The sequence below is a fragment of the Penicillium bovifimosum genome (assembly GCF_028826915.1).
Source record: "Penicillium bovifimosum strain IBT 22155 chromosome Unknown utg000005l_segment0_segment0, whole genome shotgun sequence".
Classification (NCBI taxonomy): domain Eukaryota; kingdom Fungi; phylum Ascomycota; class Eurotiomycetes; order Eurotiales; family Aspergillaceae; genus Penicillium; species Penicillium bovifimosum.
Window position 1 is genome coordinate 5,314,663 of NW_026622714.1, and position 21,029 is coordinate 5,335,691.

Below are 21,029 nucleotides of genomic sequence, written 5' to 3' on the forward strand. Positions count from 1 at the left end.
TCTTCGACTAGCCTTGAAACGGAGCTCCGAGCGGACATGGAAAGTAGCAAGTACTCAGTAACTAGGTAGCTAATTTCAGTAGGTAAGCCCTAACAATGCCACCGTTCGCTTCTATGAATAGTGAATACCTAGAGGCTAGCGGTGAAGCTAAGAATCCTTCGGATCCCCTGGACTTGCCTCCACATCGGCTAAAAATGGTGCCCTATCAGAAAGGCTTCAAGTTCCGTCGAATCCTTGGTGTTCTGAATAGAGCTGGGGGCGCTGAACTAGACATCTCTAAACATGGAAGGATGGCTACAGCATCGACCCACGGTCCTCGCAAGTGCCTTTAGACACAATATTTGCCGTAAATGAATCTACACACTATGAAGCTTGGCCCACATCTCAGAATAGTACGATGTAGAACATCACTCAATCCCAAACGCCAGGACTTATGATCAGTCACGAGGAAGTACAAAGATAGAAAGATTAAGAATAATAACTCCCAGAGCTCGTCGCTGAGTGGACATCAAAAGACGTTGGAGATTTCAAACCTGAACATTAGTTGAAACCCTCCTGCTGCCAGTCATCGTCATGCAACTGGCCCCCGCCACTACCCATGACCCCTCCACCTCCAGTACCACCGTAAGCAGCAGCAGCGGCGCTACCGGCAGCGCCCATAGCGCTATGCTTCTCGATCTCCGTAGTGCTCATCATATAGAGCACAGCGAAAAGGAGGAGATGTAACGCAAAGCAGTAAGCAGCGAACAAATTCCGGCTCGTCCTGTTGGCAAGAATCACCCGAGTGAGAGAGAACACGATCCGTTCTGGGAGGCTCATGCGTTTATATGCGCGTGTCGATTCACGACCCCGGAAGGCAGCGAATGGAGAGATCCGAGCCTCGTAGGCGGACTGGTATCGGTCGAGAGACAGACCAGAAGGGGTATCCGCGGAGGTGTAGACGGAAGTGGAGCTGGGGGTGTTGGCATAGGCCGAGGCAGATGTAGATGCACTCTGACCGCCACGACTGTAGGTCGAGACATAGCGAGTCTTTTCGTAGAGACTCAGATTGTCCTTCTGGAGTGATGCGACTTCTTGTCGGAGGGATTTGACAGTGGCGTACAGTTTTGACAGCTCTTCTTCGAGTTCGGCATTCTTCTTCTTGAAGCGGTCTCTTTGGGCCTGAATCATAGGCAGGAGGCCGGAGCCACCGCCGACAGCCTCCCCTGCACGGATAGATTCCATGGTATGGGCAGATGCCGCACTCTGATCAAAGCCAGAGATGATGGAGGACGTAGGCGACGATGCGCCCCGACGGGCTGAGTGGGGGTATCTGGAGGTATAAGTTCCCGCAACAGACATGGCCGCGGAGGGGAATGTATTTGCAGCCTCATCCTGTACACGGAGAAGGTCATTTTCAAGGGTGCTTGACAGGCTTCGTGACTTCTCCAGCTCTTCCTTCGAGTTTGATAGCTCAGTGCGTAGTGTTTCGAGCTGGCCTTGGATATCACGGTGCGAGACTCGCAGAAGCGTGAGCTCATCCGTCAACTTCTTGTTTCGGGCCATGAGAAGCTGCTCTAGCGAGTTCTTCTCTTTTGATTTCGCCCCATCAGCATTGCCGTCCGCCGTGCCACCCTCAGCAGCACCCTCTCCGACTTCATCATCATCACCACCGGCAAATTCGATCGACCTGATCATCTCCAGCTCCCGGCGAATCTCATCATAATCAGCCACCTTGGCCAATCGGGAACGCAACTCTTCCTTTTCCACTGCTGCCTTTGATGCTGCTCGCTCCGCCTGTAGCAGCTTAGCCTCCCAGGTATGCCGCTCCGAGTCCTTGGCATATCGAGCAGCATCCAGTTTTCGAAGCAAGGAAGAGTTCTCCGACTGGAGTCGAAGATAATCAGGGTCATCTTGAACAGAAGTAGGGCCAGATGAGTGTGATACAGCCTGAGCCAGCTCCAGCCGCATTTGCTCATTGCGCGCTTCCATGTCAGCCAACCTCAAGCTGGTCTTTTCCAAGTCGGCGGACAGCAGTTCAAGCTCAGCCGCTGTAGCGCTACTCCGAGAACCATCATTATCATCTCCATGACTCCTGCCCTCACCTAGGCGCTGTGAAACCTCGTAGCTCGCTTTGAGTTCCTTGATCAGCCGATCCTGGTTCTCCACTTTCTCCTCTAAGCTCTTCTCCTTTGCCGTCCAATTGTTCGTCTTTTCTGTCAATACAGCTTCCCACGATGCCTCAATCTCCTTGGCTCTTGACTCCTGGTTTTCCTCCAACTTTTTCCTCGCGGCACGTTCCTCCTGCAGACGTTTCTCAGTCTCGTCTTGTTGTTTGGTGAGGCGATCCACGGACTTCTGCAGTTGCTCCCGCTCAGAGTTCAGCTTTGGGACTGTGTCTTCTGACAGAACAAGGGAGTCAACGGAAGCTTCGAGGAGGGGGTATGGGTCCGGAGCCTCGGATAATGAGGAATATAGTTGTAAGAACGAGGAAGAGGAGGTTTTGCCCTGGTTGGTCAACAAATCGATAAAAGACTGATAGGACTTCAGCAGCGATTTATATTCTGAAAGTTTCGAGTCGTCATCTAGCTTCTTGAAGTCCTTCGTTTTCTGCGCCAGGTCCTTTCTTTGCACGAGTGCATCGCGCTGCTGTTCGACAAGATCCGTAGCGGTGGCATCGAGTTTCGCAATAGTATTAGCCAAGTCAATCCCTGTTCAAGTTAGTAAGGGAATCCCCAGCATACAGGACTGCAATTACCTCTCCAGGCTGCAATGGCGCGTTGGAACTTATTGGTCTCTTCGGTCAATTTGCTAGACACACCCGACTCAGGTTGGTTTTCGTGCTGGTTTGGGGGTACCAAGCTTTCTGTGATGGCAAATGAGTCCATTGTCGGTCCTAACCCCAGGGGTCTGCACTGTCACCCCACATCAAATAGCAGTCCACCAAGGGGAAAGACGGGGATCTGTTATCGCGAGGAATAGGACACGCGGCGGACGGGCCGATATTGTTCCGAGAGCGTACCAGGTCTACATAAGTTCAAACCCCAAGAGCGAGAAGATAGCCAGGCAAATCAAACATGCAAGTCGGCCAATGCGGATGTTGTTCAAAAGCAGTTGGTCCAAGGCAAACATGTATGATGTACCTAATGTATGTACATCGACGTAGTCCATTGTACTACCGTACAAGGCGATAAGGGCCGACCGCCATCAAAGAACTAAGGTGACCGCCTTGTTGCTCGCTCCAACTCCACCTCTACCTTCAGGGTTAATGCGTCAACAAAGGAAAAAAAAGATCAATAATAAAGAAGTAGATAAGTGTCAAAGTTATCTTGCAAGATTGTTGACTTTATCAAAAGCGCATTTACTCCCATTCTTCGAATATCAGACCTTATCCTAAGTGACTGGATTCTGCCAGACAAATACCGGCCAATGCGGCTCCAGGGGCATTGTTTCCCGCTGTCAACTGTGGCCCCTGAGCTTTGACCCAGCTGACCGCCTTCACATCGTCACTCTCCAAGCTTGCGGGGAGATGCTTGAAACTACAGCGGCATGATGGCTTCAGAGGACGCAATTGGTCCTCGGAAGAGGCGCAAGATTAGTCCACCTGGGACTATACCTTATGTCTTACATTCACTCTTTGAGGATGTGCCGTTAGCGACCGAGCACAGCTCCGATGTCTACATTACTTGTGTCGAGTACTGGAGTAAGCTCTATCCGTGGCTGACCGTGGGCGCTGTCTTATTGATAAGTTCCGATTGGACTGACCTTTATGATGGATAGATGAGAACCTGTACATCGGCACCTCCGCAGCCGAGATCTTGCATTTCGTATGCCTTCCGCCAGCCTCCCCAGACGATGCCGCCGAGCCTACCTTTATATTGGCATCCCGATTGCCGATCCTCTTCACCCAGAGCCCCCCGGCGGACGGTGGTCAAGAAGGCGTTCGACAAATAGTCATATTAGCCTCCGTGAACAAGGCGTGTGTTCTCTGCAATGGCACTGTTACGTTTTATATGCTGCCGGAGCTTAGCCCTGCTTTTGGAAATACAAAGGTCAATAACTGCCGCTGGATCGGTGGGTTGGATCTGAACTGGGATGCAGAAACAGACGGGGATCCGACTATTATGATAGCTGTACAGAACAGGATTATGCTTGTGCAGATAGGGGATGAGGCGCGACGGATCAAGAAGATTGAGTTCCCCGGCTGCTTAACTGCGGCGCGGCGAGGAACGATCGCCTGTGCTGCTGATACACACTCATACTCATTACTCGAGGTGGCTCACCAGCAGAAGATTCCGCTCTTCCCTATATCTTCTTCAAATGAAGTCTTTGAGTCAGGGCATGTGGAGGATATGAACCCGGCTCCACCAACACCACTCAAGCGTTCACCCTCTTCCTCCTACCCAACCTCGCCACCGACCAACTTGTCTGCGCATGGTAGAAGCACAAGCCTGAATACCTTCGTGGGAATGCCCTCCCCGCAGGCACAACCGGCTCAGTTGGATAGATCGCTATCAGGGACGCCCGACCCTTTCACAGCAACCGGTGAACCCAGAAGATCAAGTTCGTCGAAGCGAGAAGAGAGAGGCTCCCCCAGACCTCCTGATGATCAGGATCCAGGGAATCAACCTTCAACTAACGACGGTTTGAAGCCATTACCACCACTACCCCCATCAACAAAGCAAAGCTCGAAACGTCTCCAACCTCATGTAGTATCCCCAACGCCTTCCGAGTTCCTCCTTGTGACCGGGACCGAGGAAACAGAACCAGGCGTCGGCATGTTCGTCGACATGGATGGTGAAGTCGTTCGAGGCACAATAAATTTCCACAGATTCCCTAAATCGGTTGTGATTGACACCGAAAACATCAATCAAATATTCCAGACCGGTGACGATAAAACGGAGGAGTTTATTCTCGCTGTTATCGAAGATGAAGAGAATGGAAAGTCTCGAACGAGGCTTGAAATTCAATGTTGGGATGATGACCCAACGGAGATGGAGCGGCATAAGAGATGGCTGGAGATACCCTGTCCTGATGAATCACAATCTGTTCAGGTTGGCCTCGGGCGCACACTTAGCCCGAGCCACCTCGGTCTCAATGGAATAGCGCAGCTCTTGCGGATGGTCCGCTTGAAGAGCCCCACGCTGCCGCCACATGTGGCCTTGACAGATTCCAGAACCCAGGCATCGATCGAGCATCTGCAAAAGGAGAATGAGCTGTTTGATTCACATGAATTGACTGACTCAGAAGGATCCAAGAAGACGGACAACCACAGCTGGGAGGCGCAACGCGACGCAGAAGAAGCAAAATTTGCACTTGGACTGGGCAAGACGCAAAGTAGTCTTGTCGTGTGGTCTGGTTCTCGAATATGGCGCGTGCTACACAGCCCTCTGGTAGTCCAACTAGAGGAATCCCTGCAGGCCGCCCAGGTGACGGAGGACAGGCACACGGTGCTGCGTAGGGAGGTCATCCTGGACTTGCTGCTCTCGATCCAGGATACCGAGCCGAAGAGTGAAGCCGAATTTATCGGACTGGGCTACGTGAAGCAAAAGGCGAGCCTCATGCTTTACGGAGACCTCCTCTCTATGCCGCCCGATGACCGCAGTGATACAGCAATCAAGGGTACCGAAAAAGCCCTAGTGGCGGGTAACCTTGATCCTCGCTTGGTCTTGCTGTTTATTCCTCTACTGCGATGCGAGATCTTGCAAGGGCCTCAGGGCATATGGATACATGCTGGACTGGCAAACACGGCGGAAAAGTATCTCAAGCAAGTCGAAGAGATAGGCGTGGAGTCTTCTGGACCGGCAGCTTCTCGCAATCCCGTTCTCGACATGGTAAGACGATTTCTTCTCTCCTGGCAGCAAAAACGAGGATATGGTAGCATCACCGACGAGACATATGTTTTGGATAGCACGGATGTTGCGCTGTTGCATCTGACCTTGGAACAAGATGCCTACTTGACGCGAGACCAACGGGCAGCGTCACCCACTCGCTCCGAGCTGAATCGGCTGGTCGATAACTGGAAAGGCAATTTCGACAGGGCAGTTGTGCTTTTGGAAACATATAAACGACTCTATGTTCTAAGCCGCCTATATCAGAGCCAAAAAATGTCTCGCAATGTTCTGAAGACCTGGCAACGAATCGTTGATGGAGAGACCGATGCTGGCGGAGAGGTCTCCGCAAATGGTGTAGAGACGCAGATGCGCAGGTATCTGGTCAAGATCAAGGACGTGCAGCTGGTAGAAGAATATGGCTCTTGGCTGGCTGCACGTAATCCCCACTTGGGCATCCAGGTGTTCGCAGACAATTCCAGCCGGGTGAAATTGGAACCGACGAATATTGTTACTCTACTCAAAGAGCGAGCACCCAATGCCGTCCAGGTTTACTTAGAGCACCTGGTGTTTGCCAAGAACGTGAGACTCCTCTTATCTTGGTTCCTGAACATCTACTGACCTGCGATTACAGTACACACAATATGCCGATGATTTGATCTCGTACTACTTGGACACAGTACTCTCCGTGCTCGAGGCGTCCCCCGAAGCACGGGCTTCCTTGGCAGAGTCTTATTCAACCTATCGAGCGCTTCGTGCGCCCAAACCGACATACTTGAACTTCATCACTGAGAACACCCCCGCAGAACCCTGGTGGCAGTCCCGACTCCGATTACTCCAACTGCTGGGTGGAATCTCCAGCTCCCAATTCTCCTCCCAACCCATTCCAACAGGAATCAGCTACTCAATCCCTGCGGTACTGGCGCGTATTGAGCCATACCAAAACGAGCTCGTTTCCGAATGCATAATTCTCGACGGCCTCCAGGGCCACCACAGCCCGGCCCTCCGCCTCCTCACACACGGCCTCGGAGACTACGATTCCGCGATCCGCTACTGCCTGTTTGGCGGACCACGCAGCTCCTCCACTTCAACAGGCGCCCCGCCCGAATTAGCAGACTACAATCTGCAGAAGACACTCTTCCGCCACCTACTTGACGAATTCCTGCACATCCAGGACCAGTCAGACCGCATCGAGCGCACAAGCGACCTCCTCGCACGCTTTGCAGCCTGGTACGATGTCCGCGAAGTGCTCGATCTCGTTCCAGAGGGCTGGAGCGTTGATATTTTGGGCGGCTTCTTGGCACACGTGTTCCGTGATCTGGTGTCGCAGACTCGCGAGGCTCGCATTGAGCGTGCCCTGAGTGCGGGTCTGCATTTGCGGATTGCTGCCGAGTATATCGATGGGATGGAGAAGGCTGGACCTTGGATCGAAGAGGCAGAGGGGGTGAGAAGGCTGAAGGATGCCGCGCCACGGCGGGCTGACCTACCGCAGACCGATGGCCATAGTGATGCTGTTTCTGGTGATTCTACGGAATTCGGAGAGACGGTGGGGCCTACATCTAGGGGAGTGGGCCAGTAGATCGGAAATCTGGGGAGTTTTGACATAATAGCGCCTTGCTTTTCTTTACTTCTTGTTGATATTGAATCTATGATACCTACGCAATTTGCTTCAGAAACCTTCGTGTTGACTTTGTTTGATTTCTTTTTTCTTGATTTTTCCTATTGGCTTTGGCGTTGTGTATCATGAGCCACCCTTGAAGACGTGCCGTCCCTTCGCGAGAAGGAAACACAGCCGAAAGAGCAGCAGTGCTGCCATTCCCAGTCCATGTCGACAGAAGAAAAAAAATAAGTGAACCATCAAATTGCGTTCGTTCCCTTCGTAGCTCCTAAAGAGCTTATAGTCCGGCAGACCCGAGAATCAGTGGGACATTAAGGCGTAGTCGTCCAACCAGACCTAAGAGGTTCATTTCCGGAAAATGACATGCAGGACCCAAGGTGAGCCCCGGAAAGAAGATAATACGTTTGAGAATGCTCAATTACTCCTCCGCTTGGGTGAAGGGGTTGGGGATCTCCTCACTGCCATCGGCAGGCGAGATCAATACGATCAGAGTGCCACGAGCAACGATCAAACCCATGGAGCGGGTGGACGTGTTGCCCTCCTCATCTGCGGGGGTTAGTACAAGTACACAAATGAACAAGTAGGAAGATGCGGAACTGACCACGCATAGTCTCCTTGACATCGTCGAGAACGAGGTTCATCAACTGATCGTAGCCCTTGAGGACACCAGTGACTGTTGATAGTGTTAGCATGTATACTTAACAGGAAGGTCACAAAAGACCGAGATAGCAGGATATCGAAAGAGAACCAATGATACAAAGATTGTCTGGAAAAAATGGACTGAACATACCTTCACGACCACCATTGAATTTCACTTGAACCTCCTTGTCAATGTACTTGTTGAGATCCAGGATATTTTCCTTCTTAGGCTTCTCCTGTGGTGCACCGCCACCACCGCCACTTTTCTGCTGGCCCTGGCCGCCGCGGCCTCCACGACCGCGACCCCCTCGGAACGAGCCTCGTTCAGACATTTAAAGTATGCGATTAAATGAATGGAAAGGGAGTTGGAGGGATTGAGAATGGATCTGGGGGAACAGAGTGGGGAGGAAGTATCTCGGGTATCTTGTGCTCAGGTATCTTGTGGTACTCTTCTCTGGTATTGGGGAAGACACAAGGTGTGGACGTGTATGAGGGATTTTTAGGTTGAGTAGCCTCAGGCAGGATATCTAAGGTCGGGGTCCGCCCGGGTACGCGGATTACAGATTCAAAGTGGTATTTTTGGGTCTGGCGGGGGAGAGGGATCCCGCTCGGAGGTATTTTACAGTTGTGTTACGGGTATCCTTGATTTGGAGGTTTGATCTGAGGGCTTTTACATTCCGACATCGCGATTAATTATGGTGAAGGTTATCCCTTTGCTACATTCTACACTAGTTAACCAGGTCGAATGATACTATCATCTGAGTCTAACAAGATGCTATGGTGGTTCCCTCCGAGAGCCTCCGAAAGAATTGCGCGTCACAAAGTGTTTCAGCCCGGGCGCCCGCTCCAAGGCATCAGCGAAACCAAATGGGGGGGGGGGGCCTCCACAAGGCTCAAGGCTTGATTTTGATGATCGACGCCAGCAGAATGTGCAGATAGACTTTGACTTGTTCGGGGCGAATCATTACGTATCTCTGCACATATCTGAAGCAAAGTCCAGGCAAGGCGTGGTCTTGTACACCTGAAACCAGCGTATCGTAGGCCAGCGGAACCCACCGGCGGGACTCCGCTGGGAGCTCCAAGTGCAACGGAGGACGTATTTACGCAGTAACCGACTAGTGACTTCAAGGACTTTGAGTGGGAAGTACGTACCACGTGGAGATTACAACCGGAGTTCCTGTTGTAGCATAATTCCCTCAATCCTTAAGGGGTCCCCCCAGAAAGAAAAGGAAGAGTCCCCCAACGGTCCCGCGGAGACATCTGGGATCACGTTTTTCCTCTCCACTCCCCGTGCGCCGTTCCTCCCCTCGAGATAAGCGCGGTTTCCTCTTTCTCTCTTTCCCTTCCTCCACCTTCATGTTATGCTGCTCTGTTAAGAGTAATCTGCCGGTTCCTCTCCGCGCGCAAGAGATATTCCGCGCTCTTATGTGACGCTTTCCGCCGCTGACCAATCCTTTTTGTGCCCAATTCATTTTCCACTGCGACATCCCTGATCGCTTTGTTCCACCCCAAGACGTCCCGTCTCCTTCCCACAATGGAAACCCACGGCGCGTCGGCTGAGCCGTCTTCCAAACGGCCTCGATCTCCCAATGGCGATTACGCTGGGTCGTCGAAAGTCCCCAAAACACACTCGAACCACCTCCAAATCAATTATCTCGCGCGCCAATACCCAGACAACCTCCCACTAGTATCTGTCGATGATACGATGCCCGCCATCCAGCATTTGCTCGGCGAATACGACGGCGTGCTACACCGCCATGAAAGCATCGCTGGAAACCTAGGCGCATGCCCGCTGGGTCCGATCTTGATCAAACGATTTGAGCGTCTGTTCGATGGACCGCCCAAAGTGTTAAAGTCGCATGGTAAAGATGGACCTACAGTCACATGGCTGGATGTTGTCGAGTTCGCGAAGAACAAGCCCGAGCAGTTCAATCTGGAGAAATCGCGCAATGGCGTACGGGTCTGCCAGTTCTATACCAAGCAGTGTCGAGTGGAGATCAGCGAGGAGGATTTTGTGTTGATTGCTTCCGGCATGCCGCAGAAGATGATACCGCCGCAGCCAATCATTGAGGACGAGGAAAAAGAGCTGGGTGCGCTGGAGATTCTTGAGAAGAACTTGGCCCATATCATTCAGATGGCCGATCAAGGTAAGCTGTCGTATACTGTATATCAGGTTGGAGGAATCACTGACAGTGTTTGTGTTTAGTCTCTGCCAGAGCGAGACAGCTTAACCACCGGTTGAAGAATCGCCGCAATGCTATTGTCACCCGACGAGAGAATGATGCCTCTTTACATGCGCAATCCCGGCATGTCAACGACCACTGGCGCGATTCCAATGGTCACACTCCCTCTCACGCTTCCCCGTCCGGCTTCGTCGCGGTAAACGCTCATCGTCCCGAGGGCGAGCACCCGGAAGAAAACCCTTTATCAGCCCAATTCATGTTTTCACACTCCACCACCGATAATGTCACCATGATCAACGGGCAATCGATCAAAGGCGCATCGCCAACAACTCGCGCAGACTTGATGAAGCGATTCTTCACGACAGCGGACCGGCACGCTCGTGGCTATGAGGACGCGACAGCTCCGGCCAACCCCCGACCACTCTCTCGGCCTCGTACCTCCGAACTGGCAGAGTACAGTGTCTACAACCCCGCAACATCCAACCCCGTCGCCATTCCAAACACTCCATCCTCCCTTCTCCCACCGCCGAAATCCACACACCAAGAAAAAGACGACGGGGGCCCCTTCAAGCTCGAAATGATCGCTCGCATGGAAGAGCTTCAGCGCGGGGAGCGAGTAGTCCCCCCATGCGATCGCTGCCGTCGCCTGCACATGGACTGCCTGAAGAATCTCACAGCCTGCGTAGGCTGCACAAAGAAACACGCCAAGTGTTCCTGGCGCGACGTCAAGGAGGACGAAATCGCAGCAATGGTACCCAGATCCACGACTTCAACGACCGCCCCGCACGAGCGCATTGACAACGACCACACTACCGCAACCCTCGCCCGACCTCAATTCGGCGGGGGTCCACTACCTCCCATTTCAGCCGAACGCGAGCGACCCCGCGAACCGCGCTTCGAATCGGAGGCTCACTCTCACTACCAGAGCAACCGACGCGAGTCAGCCCCTTCCGCTCCGAACCCGGCTCTTGGCTCTGCGGTCCCGATGGAGCTCCCTTCAAAAAATACTTCTCCGCGACGGGCCGTAAGCGAAACAGAGAATGGCCACAACGGCCTTCCTTCTATTCGCTCCGCTCGTCCTGAGGATGACGACCCGGATGCCAACCAGCGGTTAAACCAGGCTATTCGCGATACCCAGGCACGTGTTGCGGCAGCTATGCAGGAGAAAGAGCGTGGTGCCGAGCGTGGTGGGGAGACTCAAAGCGGTGTTCTTCCAGGTCAGGCTCCGGTTCCTGCTGCTTATGACCGTGAACGTGAGCGGGAGGCGGATGATCGTGATCGGCGCATGGTGCAGGCATAATTCTTGCCTTTGTAACTTACACTTTGTTTCATAGTCTGGCGAATGGGTTAGGTGTGGGAGTACGGAGTATTATTTTAGATATCCCTGAGTTACTAGCGATGCTGTTTTACTATGGACTTACTTCTGAATGTGTACATTTCTCTGTCACTTGACCAATGAACTAGTTAGTACATAACTCACTAGCTACTGCATATGAAGGTATGTGAATGTAAACGAGTTGGAAACAGCTCATATGTAGCAGGTGTTGCTGTTCAGATGAGACAGCGGGACTATCCCTTCATACCCATAGAGCCAGCCGCGTAACTGGGCACTGGGTTTATGATACCTCTTACCCTGGGTTCGAAGTACTCGGCCGTGAAGCTATTTGCAATTTCTTGCTGGTGAGAGAAGACTCGGGTCGGCTCCGGGGATGGGTCATGTCATCAGAGTCTTATGCAGAATAATATCAACCACAACCTCGTGTTAGCTATGTCACTCGTACTCGCTTGGACTCGGATATCTCTGCCTTATGTCGGGACCTCTTCGATGACCTGGACCTGTCTGCGGTTCGCCGACGATCCAGCTCAGACCGATGGAAGTCAATAATCAAAGCCCGCCCTAGTTCAGCGTTCCATAGGATATTGTCAGGCCGAAGGTCTAGGTGTCGGACTCCCAAAGAGCGAATTTCCTTATTCGACCTTTTAGTCTCCCTGCGAAGGTCCGAAGTCTGCTCGAGTTTTGCTGTACTCTCGCCTGCCCAACCCATGACGAGCATGTGGCGAATCTCTACGCCATAGCGAAAATAGATCTTTACGAGATCGATCTTGCCGAGGAACACGGGGACTGCTGAACCCTGTGCCTTGCGAAGAATATGATATATGTCAGCCTCGTGGGATACGGCCTTGGTCCAAAGATTTTTCGTCGTTCCTTTCCCAACAACAGTATACCCATGAGGGGAACAGGTGAGCTTGAACGGGGCGCCATATGACCCACAGGACCCAAATGGAATGCACCGGTCAATGTCCTCATCCATTTGCTGCTTGAGAAGCGAGATCAACTCCACGGCGCTGATAGAATGCTGAGTCCCATTACCGCCTTGCCGGTGTAAATCCACATTTGGACAACAATCATCCAGAGGTCCGCCGGTTTGCAGCCCAAGCAGACAACGTTGGGTACAGAACTGCGCGTTGCGTCGTTGAGATATGTCGTTTTGACGGTCGTTCTCATTCTGGCGAGACGATCGTTGTGAAGGCGAATGTTCAACCTGACTGTAGCCTCGCTTTCGCGCTGCTGCTGCGGGGTCTTGTGCAGACGCTGCAGGATCTGACTCAGAGCCTGATGAGTCTGGTGAACCCATGCGGTCTTTGGGATCTAATCGCGCGCAGTTCCCTTGTGATCTTGTTTTTATTCGCCGGGCAGGTGCAGTTGGCGACTCGATTGGACAGGATGATTTTTCATACTCTGAACTTGTGGGGGCGGATTCCGGGCTGACATAGTCCGTGATATCAGAGGGTGGATTCTGTGGTAGTTCCTCTGTGGGAGCATTTGCATGTGTGCGATCAGAGGCATTTGCATGTGTGTGATCAAAGTTCGTCCTCCAAATGTGAAGATCCGAACAATACACATTTCGCCACTCCTGGTCACGCTGCTTCGAGCGAAAGCTCATCAGGCAAAGACAGAGTACCCTTGCAATGGATGTGTTTGGTTGTGAGAGATCACCATCTCGACCATCCACTTCCTGGTTGGGCACACAGAGATGGTAGTACAAGGTGCTCGGCTTTTCAAGTGGAACCCAGAGAAGCACAAGCGCGATGCCTGTAGTCAAGTAGGAATACTCAAGTCCCTCTCGAATCATGACATGGTATTCCTGAACAATAGCCGAGCAGACGAGCCGCTGTGCCCTGTATTGATCGGCTTCGTTATTCAGCACCTTGTTCGCCCGAACCATCGTTTTCCACAGATCCATATCACAGAGCCCCGCGCGGAGATCCTCCAAAGTAAGCTTGTGTGGCGGCTTGTATTCGACAGTGGTGAGGAGAGTGGTGGTTCTGCCATCAACTCGATGGATAAAGAACTGGTCCGGCCTGCCACCGGGGGTGTCCGATGATTGTTTGTATCCGTTTCGACCGTTCGGTTCTCATTCAGAGCATTGCGGTGGCTGTCGAAGAAAACCCCATCCCCAAGCCCAAATTCCTTACGGGCGGCTGGTATTTTGCATAGTTCCATGATGACTGCGCCGACATACGAGTCCACTGCGATCCGCTCATAGAGTTGAACGTTGGTCTCACTGGTAATCAGCTGCGGGAAGCTTATGAGGTGTCCCTCCAGCCGTTCACGAGATGGAAAAATGCGCGGTGGATTTTCTTCTGGTTGGAGGTAACGACGGACAGAGTCGTAGATGTCTTGTTGCTGGGCTGCGCAGTCAACCCACTGCTCCAGTCGCGTTGGACAGTACTTTCCTTTGGGGAGGGGTATTGTCCCTGTGGTCAAGCTAGAGAGTGAGCCAACTTGTAGCGGTCGCGATAATAACTCGTGGCAATGGCGCAAAAGTTCCACGAAGGTGGTCCGTTTAACTTGGTCCTCTGCCCGTTTACGCGCCTCCCTTTCCTGCAGAAAGAGTGCTTTGTAATCAGGTGAGCTGTTTCTGGCCATGCTTTCGATGGGCCGAGAGGCGACAAGGTTGCGTTTAAGATGCCTAGGATGGACCAAGGAAAGTTCAAAACAGGTGGGAACGGCAGAGGGAATGAGGGATCACATCACAATCACACATGGGAGCGGAATATATTCAACCCGGCACTGAAGCCTGGGAAGTTACCTCCTCAGTGAGTTGGGCGGCTGGGCGGCCCTGATGCCCATATCACATGATCCAATTCTGCCTTATTTTTGGCGCTAAACCTAATTGGATTGCTATATCTTTTGGAGTGAAAGGAGCGAACATTCTCATCCAAACAAAGGCGGTCGCCTGCATGCAACTGCACAAGCAGCATAACTACTGTAGTCATACGCAACTTAACTAACTAGTTACACAGTAGTTAACTAGTAATCATCAGAAACCATTACGATACATCTAGGGTTTACAGGTAAATCCGTTAATCCGTTATTCCGTACTCCAATTTCAATTGCGGGGAGACTTACATTTGCCAGCTTCTGATTGACCGAGAGAGTGGAATAAGCTCTAACCCCACTATCCCACCAACTGCCGGCGGAAATACCGAAAAGCTACTACGACTACAAGTACAAAACACCATTCCATAGCTCTATCATTCTTCTCTTTTCCAACATTATACAGTACACAAGAGCTCCATTCCTTAAAAATCAGCAATCATGGACCCCTCAAAAGTCAAGATCCCCTCAATGAAAGACCAAACAGTCGACAACATCACCGCCAACACAATCACAATCAACAGCCTCTGCCCCGACGAACGCATGAAATATGTCCTCGAACGCCTAGTCACCCACCTCCACGACTTCGCCCGTGAAACTCGCCTCAGTACCGAAGAATGGATGACCGGCCTGCGCTTCCTAACCGAAGTAGGCCAAATCACCACCGACGTCCGACAAGAATTCATCCTGCTCTCCGACGTCCTGGGCCTATCAATTCTCGTCGACTCAATCGACCACCCCAAACCTGCCGGCTCCACAGAAGGAACCGTGCTGGGCCCGTTCCACACGCACGACGCAGAGGAAATGCCCGCTGGCGAGGCCATGTCGCATGATCCCCAAGGCGAGCCGCTGCTGGTCGTGTGTTCCCTGCGCGATATGCAGGGGAGGCCTATAGAGGATGTCAAGATTGATATTTGGGAGACTGATTCCACGGGCCATTACGATGTGCAGTATGAGGGGAGGAAGGCGCCGGAGGGGAGATGTGTGATGCGCTCGAATAAGGAGGGTGTCTTTTGGTTTAAGGCGATTACTCCGGTGCCGTATCCTATTCCCCATGATGGGCCGGTTGGGAAGTTGTTGGAGAAATTGGGGCGGCATCCGTATAGGCCTTCGCATATGCATTTTATGTTTGAGAAGGAGGGTTATGATCACTTGGTAACGTATGTACACTTCTTCATTCCTTTTCATTTCTTTTTTTGGTTGCATGCTAACTTGATCAGTGCTCTCTACCTCCGCAATGACCCTTATGAAACATCTGATGCCGTCTTTGGTGTTAAAGATTCCTTGACCGTGGATATTGGTAAGGCGGATGCCGAGACGGCGAAGAAATACAATGTCCCCGAGGGCCATGCTCTCCTCACATATGACTTTGTGCTTGTGTCGGACGAGGAGACTAAAAAGCTGCGTGCGCATAACTCCATGGTGGCGCTGGACAAGCTGGGCCGGAAGGTCAAGATTGTCAATGGGCTGCCTGTGCCGGATTTGGATTAATGCTGTGGCAATCAGATATGATATAACTCGATGAAATGGATTATCTCTTCAATTTTCCTCTGAGTCCATAGCGAGGCATCATTGTGAACAAGGAACAAGGATCCGAACAAGTTCGCACCAACCACCATCTAAACATTAACCCTTGTCTGTATCCCCTTCTGGCCTTGATCACAATATGTAACATATCTCCGGCAACCATTGGCCATCAGCTCGATTGCTTCTCAAGTCTGTGCACTGTACAACGACCGGGTCCACAAGGATTGAACAATTCCCATCTCGACCGTTCAACGTCAGACAGTCGGATATCATGGGAATTGCCCCAGGTGAGGGGGTCCTTAGTAGATGGCTTCTATATATGCAACATCACAGTCGATCGAGCGTCTGCTTCTGCTAATCCCCCCGTGGATACCGGCACCATGCGTTCCACTTATCTTCTTCTGTCCGTGGCAGCTTTGGCCTCGGCCCTGGTAATCCCAGATGAAACTGTTCTCGCTGAGATAGTCGCTGAGACTCACCCGGCCGGGCATGAGCAGGATAGCACCGTAATCTCTGAGGGAATGGACATGGAGTCTTGGTGGGCGATTATGAAGAATCTGATGCGTGATGAGCAGTCTGCGGCAAATGTTGAGATGGGTCTTCTTGGCTTCTCTCCGGCTGAGCGTCCAGGCTGGAGACGGGATGGGGATGTGCCTGGTTATGAGCGTCCTGGACGCGGTGATTGGCAAAGACATGGAGGCTGGGGTGGGCATGGACGTGAGGACTGGCCTGGAGATGATTGGCGTGGGCGTGGTGACTGGCCTGATTATGGTGACTGGCCTGATTATGGTGACTGGCCTGATCATGGTGACTGGCCTGACCATGGTGACTGGCCTGGCCATGGTGACCGACCTGGTCGCGGCGACTGGGGCAGACACGGCGACTATCCCAACGAGCACCCCCATCACGGACATGGCCAATGGCCCGGCCAAGACGACGACGAAGAAAGACCCTGGCCTCCTCACCCGCACCACCCACACTGGCGTCACGGTCCCTCCTGGCCGGGCCACGGAGACGGCCGTGACCACGACAGACCATGCCACCGATACCCACCTCATATGCCCGACGAACCTCGACACCGACCAATTGATGCATGCCCAGGCTCACTCTGCCAGCCCGAGAGAACAATCTGGGAGCTCGTCAAAGAAAGCGAACATACATCCCGGCTCGCCTCGCTGATTGCCGACGATGACAAGCTAGTAAAAGTCCTCAACAGCACGGAGTCGAACTACACTTTCTTCGCACTGACGAATCAAGCCTTGGAGAGACTGCCGGGCGGGCCAAATGGTCCCAGTCGCAAGAATATCTCAAGTTTACTGCGGTACCATATCGTCGATGGGAGAGTGCCTATTGCGCAGGTCTCGGGTTATCAGACGCTATCGACGAAGCTGAAAGAGCCTTCTCTGGGATCGAAGATGCAGCAGAGAATTGTTGTTAGGGAGAATATGAATGGAGTGATATTGAATCGAAGGAGCTCGATAGTTGGGGCCGATATGGTAAGTAGACCTCCCAATCGCCCTTTATACCCCCGAGTCCAATCTCCTTCCTACCTATGGTAGTCAGATACCAACAAACTACACAGAAAACAAAAAATGGCCTAATCCACCTCCTGGATACACCCCTCCGCCAACCCCCCGAAACCCGCACCTTGCTACACCTCTTCCCAGCCCGATTCAGCACTTTCAATCAAGCCCTATCACGAACAAAGCTCAGCTCCGCACTTGATCCAGACCAGCGACAAGGCGGGACGGTCTTTGCACCTACGAACGCCGCGTTCCGAAAGCTCGGTGCTAGGACTAACCGGTTCTTGTTCTCGACACAGGGAGAGAAGTGTCTGCGTGCACTGGTGCAGTATCATATTGTGCCTAATCGGACTCTTTATTCGGATGTTTTGTATACGATGGAGGGGAAGGTTGAGAGGTTGTTTTCTGGTGAGGGGGGTCGGAGACATGGACGTGGACATGGACGGAAGGGGGGTTCTGAGGGAGGGATGCCTGATAAGCTGCACGAGGGGAATTCTGCTCATGTTGGGTTGGAGACTTTGTTGGAGGGGAAGAAGATTGTTGTTGATGTTGAGAGGGACGAGGGGGTGGTTATGAGGGTTAACGGGTTTGGGAGGGTTGGCCGATTAGATTTGTTGGCGAGGGATGGGGTGGTGCATGATTTGGATCGGGTGTTGATACCGCCGAGGAGGATTCAAGGGAAAGATTACGAAGGGGGAGATGATGAGAGAGAAGTGACGGTTGAAGAGCTGGTGAACAGGTTAGATGGTTGTGTTGGGGAGGTGAATCGTGGCGAACTGTGAAAGAACGGATGAGCTGGCTACTGGCTTACGGGCAAGGAAAGCAAAATTGAAATCTCTTGTGTTTGTATTTCTGTAAGATGCCCACAAGGGCAAGATTGTTGCAAACATAAAAAAGAGTAAAACGAAACTATCCATGGATGTACATAACGCAGTGGTGGCTGACCAAGTCGAGGGTGTCCATTCGTTGGATCGACACATGGCCCAAACCGGAAGATCTCGAGTGTTAGGAATCAAGCAAACCGGGAAAGCAAGCCACCAGCAAAGACCATACATATGGCCATGTATGTTTGGAAGCTCCTAGTGCATCCGCCTAGCAGGCTTCAAGAGAGCCTGGAAGGACGACTCGAATCCTTTCTTCAGCTCCTTGTATGTGACAATGAAGCTGCTCTGCTCGTCACGGCTGATCAAGTGGATCTTCTCATCAGTCCCCGCATCGAGCTTGTTTAAGCAAGTCAGCACATGGCCGAGGTCCACCACCGGTTCGCCGGCGGCATCCACTTGGTGGAAAACGTAATCGCGGAAGAGCTTCAGGAAATAGCGCTCTCCAGTCTCCGACCAGCGCTGGTCAAGTTCGTATTCAGGGCGTTCGTTGACGAATCCAAGTTTGCTCAACAAGCGCACGAGCCGTCCATTCTCCAGCTCGCGGCAAAGATCGGAGTTCAACTGGTCGTCCATATGAAGCGCCGAATCAAATGTCGACATCAGCTGGGAGGAAATGCCAGTTATGAAGGTATCAATGTTTCGCTCCTGCTCCTTCTGCAAACTACCCAGTAGCCACATGACAGAATTCTTCAACTGGGGACTGTAGGAGCGGCCGAAAACTTCAAGGGCTTTATTAAGGTTGTGTTGGACGGCAGGCTGGCCGGTGCCAAGAATGAGAATCAACTGGCCGAAGTTGACCAAATCTTGCCGCTGCAGGTCAGCCACAGTCTTCTGAGTATCGAACTGCACCACGTCGAGGATAGCGCAAGCGTTAATGCGAATGCGAGATTTAGCAGTCACTAGAATCTTGCTAGGCTCGAGGACTCGAGCGGCCAGACCATTGGCGTGAATGGCCTTGAGCCCATTAGCAATTTGGGTCATGTAACCCCAGAGAAGCTGCTCAGAAATAGGAGCATTCGGACGAGCAGGATACCGATTTCCAGTGTTCAGGTGCTGCTCTGCAAGTGTCTTGGACAGGGGGTGGTAATCAGTCACAAAGATCAAAGAGCTGTCTTGGAAGCTACGGCTGGTGAACGCGTCATGAACTGTCACAACACTGCCGTTGCAAACGCGTTTCCAGGCTTGCACTGAACGAATAGCCTTCTCATTGGTCAAACGAAAACCTAATATCATTAGTCTGCAGCCGACAATGAAGTCAAGAATAGGAGACCGTCATACCCTCAAGTCTGCGAAGAGCGTAGAAGCAACCATCCTTGCTAGACTGGGCCTTGTAGATCCAGCTCGGGTAGCCAAAGGTCGAGGCATTCTTCTGGTGGCTAAGATCCAGAGGCACAAGAGAGTGGAAGTAATCCACCTGGGCCGGGAGTTGCGTATCTACAATAGTGTCAGTACAAGCACCAATCTCAATGGTAATGCGACCTACTAGGGAGAGTTTGCAGGGTTGCCGCTGCCTTTTTCTGCAGTTCCTCACGCAAATCATTGGGAAGAAAAAGGTCATGGACGTTACGCTGATAACCCATAGTGTTTTGGTTATGCGGGCCAATTGGGGCGTAAAGATGGTACTGAACCTGTTTTGTGATTAGACCCGATAGGAAAAAACCAAAATAAGACCCAGAGGACGTCAACGTACAGGTTGCTGGAAGCCGGCTGGGTTCGCAAAGAAAGCGCCTCCCATGGCGGCTGCAGGGTCATGGGAGTAAGGATTCGCCGATACTGGCCCAACGCCACCTGGAGTCATCGTATTTGGGGTGGTGATAAAAGGATCAAAAGCACTAGTGGGAGGCATTCCTCCATTACCGTTGCTTTGAAGAGGGCTCTGGTATGGCATGTTAGCAATGTGGTCAATATACGGGTGCCGGTGATGAAAACGAGGAGGTTCCCAAGCCAAGGCCGGAGGATAGCCATGAGGAGCATCGGATTCATGATGCGTCCCGCCATGTCTGGACCGATGATAGTTGGACCGTGATTGGGGCTGCCAAGAATGTTGTCCGAGATAGTTCCTGGGCCCGGTCGGTATGTGACCTCGAGGCCCCATCGATGGATTGCGGTGCGGAGGGTCAATCTGCGTGGATGCAGGATGGAATTCCGCCGCCAAAGCAGACAACTTGGTCGACGAGTGGCCATCGTCACGGTGAGTACTTGCGGGCATCACTGGGATGCTGCTACAAGGAGCCACCGGGGGTCCGCGGTAAAGAGGGTTGCCATGACGAGGATGCGCTGGCGTGGCCGGAATACTTCCATAAGGAGGAGCCAACGGGGGACCGTGGTACGAAAGGTGAGTCTCCCCGGGTGTATGATGGATATTCGGCTCAAAAGCAGACAACTCAGACAACCCAGGCGATGGAAGGGGTCCATCACAGCGATGAGCCCCGGGCATCACTGCGGGCATCACTGGGATATTGCCATAGGGAGCCATCGGAGGACCGCGGCAAAGAAGAAAGTCACGACGAGGGTTCATTGGCGCGAATGGAATGCCTCCACAAGGAGGAGCCACCAAGCGACCGCGGTCCTGATAGTGAGTCTGCCCGAATATGAATTGGGGACTCGCTAGCAAAGCAGAGGGCCCAAATGATGGCTGGCAAATGCCATAGCGAGCACTCGGGGGCATGGCTGGGAAGCTTTC

General features: G+C 52.4%; 8 protein-coding genes across 8 annotated transcripts; 4 read left to right on the forward strand and 4 right to left on the reverse strand.

The window, feature by feature from the left end:
* Positions 1–540: 540 nt before the first annotated feature.
* N7515_007238 (CCAAT displacement transcription factor COY1) lies at positions 541–2,867 on the reverse strand (the record flags this gene model as incomplete). The annotated part of the gene is made up of 2 exons (XM_056667982.1): positions 541–2,690; positions 2,738–2,867. The coding sequence occupies 2 exons, from the start codon at positions 2,865–2,867 to the stop codon at positions 541–543; spliced, it is 2,280 nt and encodes a 759-aa protein (XP_056521578.1).
* Positions 2,868–3,531: 664 nt separating this feature from the next.
* Positions 3,532–7,389, forward strand: N7515_007239 (uncharacterized protein; the record flags this gene model as incomplete). Its single annotated transcript, XM_056667983.1, has 3 exons — positions 3,532–3,682; positions 3,760–6,392; positions 6,445–7,389. 3 exons carry the CDS (start codon positions 3,532–3,534, stop codon positions 7,387–7,389), a joined length of 3,729 nt encoding a protein of 1,242 aa, XP_056521579.1.
* A 457-nt stretch (positions 7,390–7,846) lies between these two features.
* Positions 7,847–8,399, reverse strand: N7515_007240 (U6 snRNA-associated Sm-like protein LSm7; the record flags this gene model as incomplete). Its single annotated transcript, XM_056667984.1, has 3 exons — positions 7,847–7,974; positions 8,030–8,101; positions 8,219–8,399. 3 exons carry the CDS (start codon positions 8,397–8,399, stop codon positions 7,847–7,849), a joined length of 381 nt encoding a protein of 126 aa, XP_056521580.1.
* A 1,202-nt stretch (positions 8,400–9,601) lies between these two features.
* Positions 9,602–11,550, forward strand: N7515_007241 (Zn(II)2Cys6 transcription factor domain-containing protein; the record flags this gene model as incomplete). The annotated part of the gene is made up of 2 exons (XM_056667985.1): positions 9,602–10,214; positions 10,274–11,550. 2 exons carry the CDS (start codon positions 9,602–9,604, stop codon positions 11,548–11,550), a joined length of 1,890 nt encoding a protein of 629 aa, XP_056521581.1.
* Positions 11,551–12,016: 466 nt separating this feature from the next.
* On the reverse strand, positions 12,017–14,181 carry N7515_007242 (uncharacterized protein; the record flags this gene model as incomplete). Its single annotated transcript, XM_056667986.1, is given in 2 exon segments — positions 12,017–13,587; positions 13,605–14,181. The coding sequence occupies 2 exon segments, from the start codon at positions 14,179–14,181 to the stop codon at positions 12,017–12,019; spliced, it is 2,148 nt and encodes a 715-aa protein (XP_056521582.1).
* A 672-nt stretch (positions 14,182–14,853) lies between these two features.
* On the forward strand, positions 14,854–15,903 carry N7515_007243 (intradiol ring-cleavage dioxygenase; the record flags this gene model as incomplete). Its single annotated transcript, XM_056667987.1, has 2 exons — positions 14,854–15,572; positions 15,633–15,903. The coding sequence occupies 2 exons, from the start codon at positions 14,854–14,856 to the stop codon at positions 15,901–15,903; spliced, it is 990 nt and encodes a 329-aa protein (XP_056521583.1).
* Positions 15,904–16,319: 416 nt separating this feature from the next.
* On the forward strand, positions 16,320–18,244 carry N7515_007244 (fasciclin domain-containing protein; the record flags this gene model as incomplete). Its single annotated transcript, XM_056667988.1, has 2 exons — positions 16,320–17,435; positions 17,522–18,244. 2 exons carry the CDS (start codon positions 16,320–16,322, stop codon positions 18,242–18,244), a joined length of 1,839 nt encoding a protein of 612 aa, XP_056521584.1.
* A 297-nt stretch (positions 18,245–18,541) lies between these two features.
* N7515_007245 (PAN-complex poly(A)-binding subunit PAN3) lies at positions 18,542–20,864 on the reverse strand (the record flags this gene model as incomplete). Its single annotated transcript, XM_056667989.1, has 4 exons — positions 18,542–19,569; positions 19,625–19,780; positions 19,830–19,974; positions 20,037–20,864. 4 exons carry the CDS (start codon positions 20,862–20,864, stop codon positions 18,542–18,544), a joined length of 2,157 nt encoding a protein of 718 aa, XP_056521585.1.
* Positions 20,865–21,029: the final 165 nt, after the last annotated feature.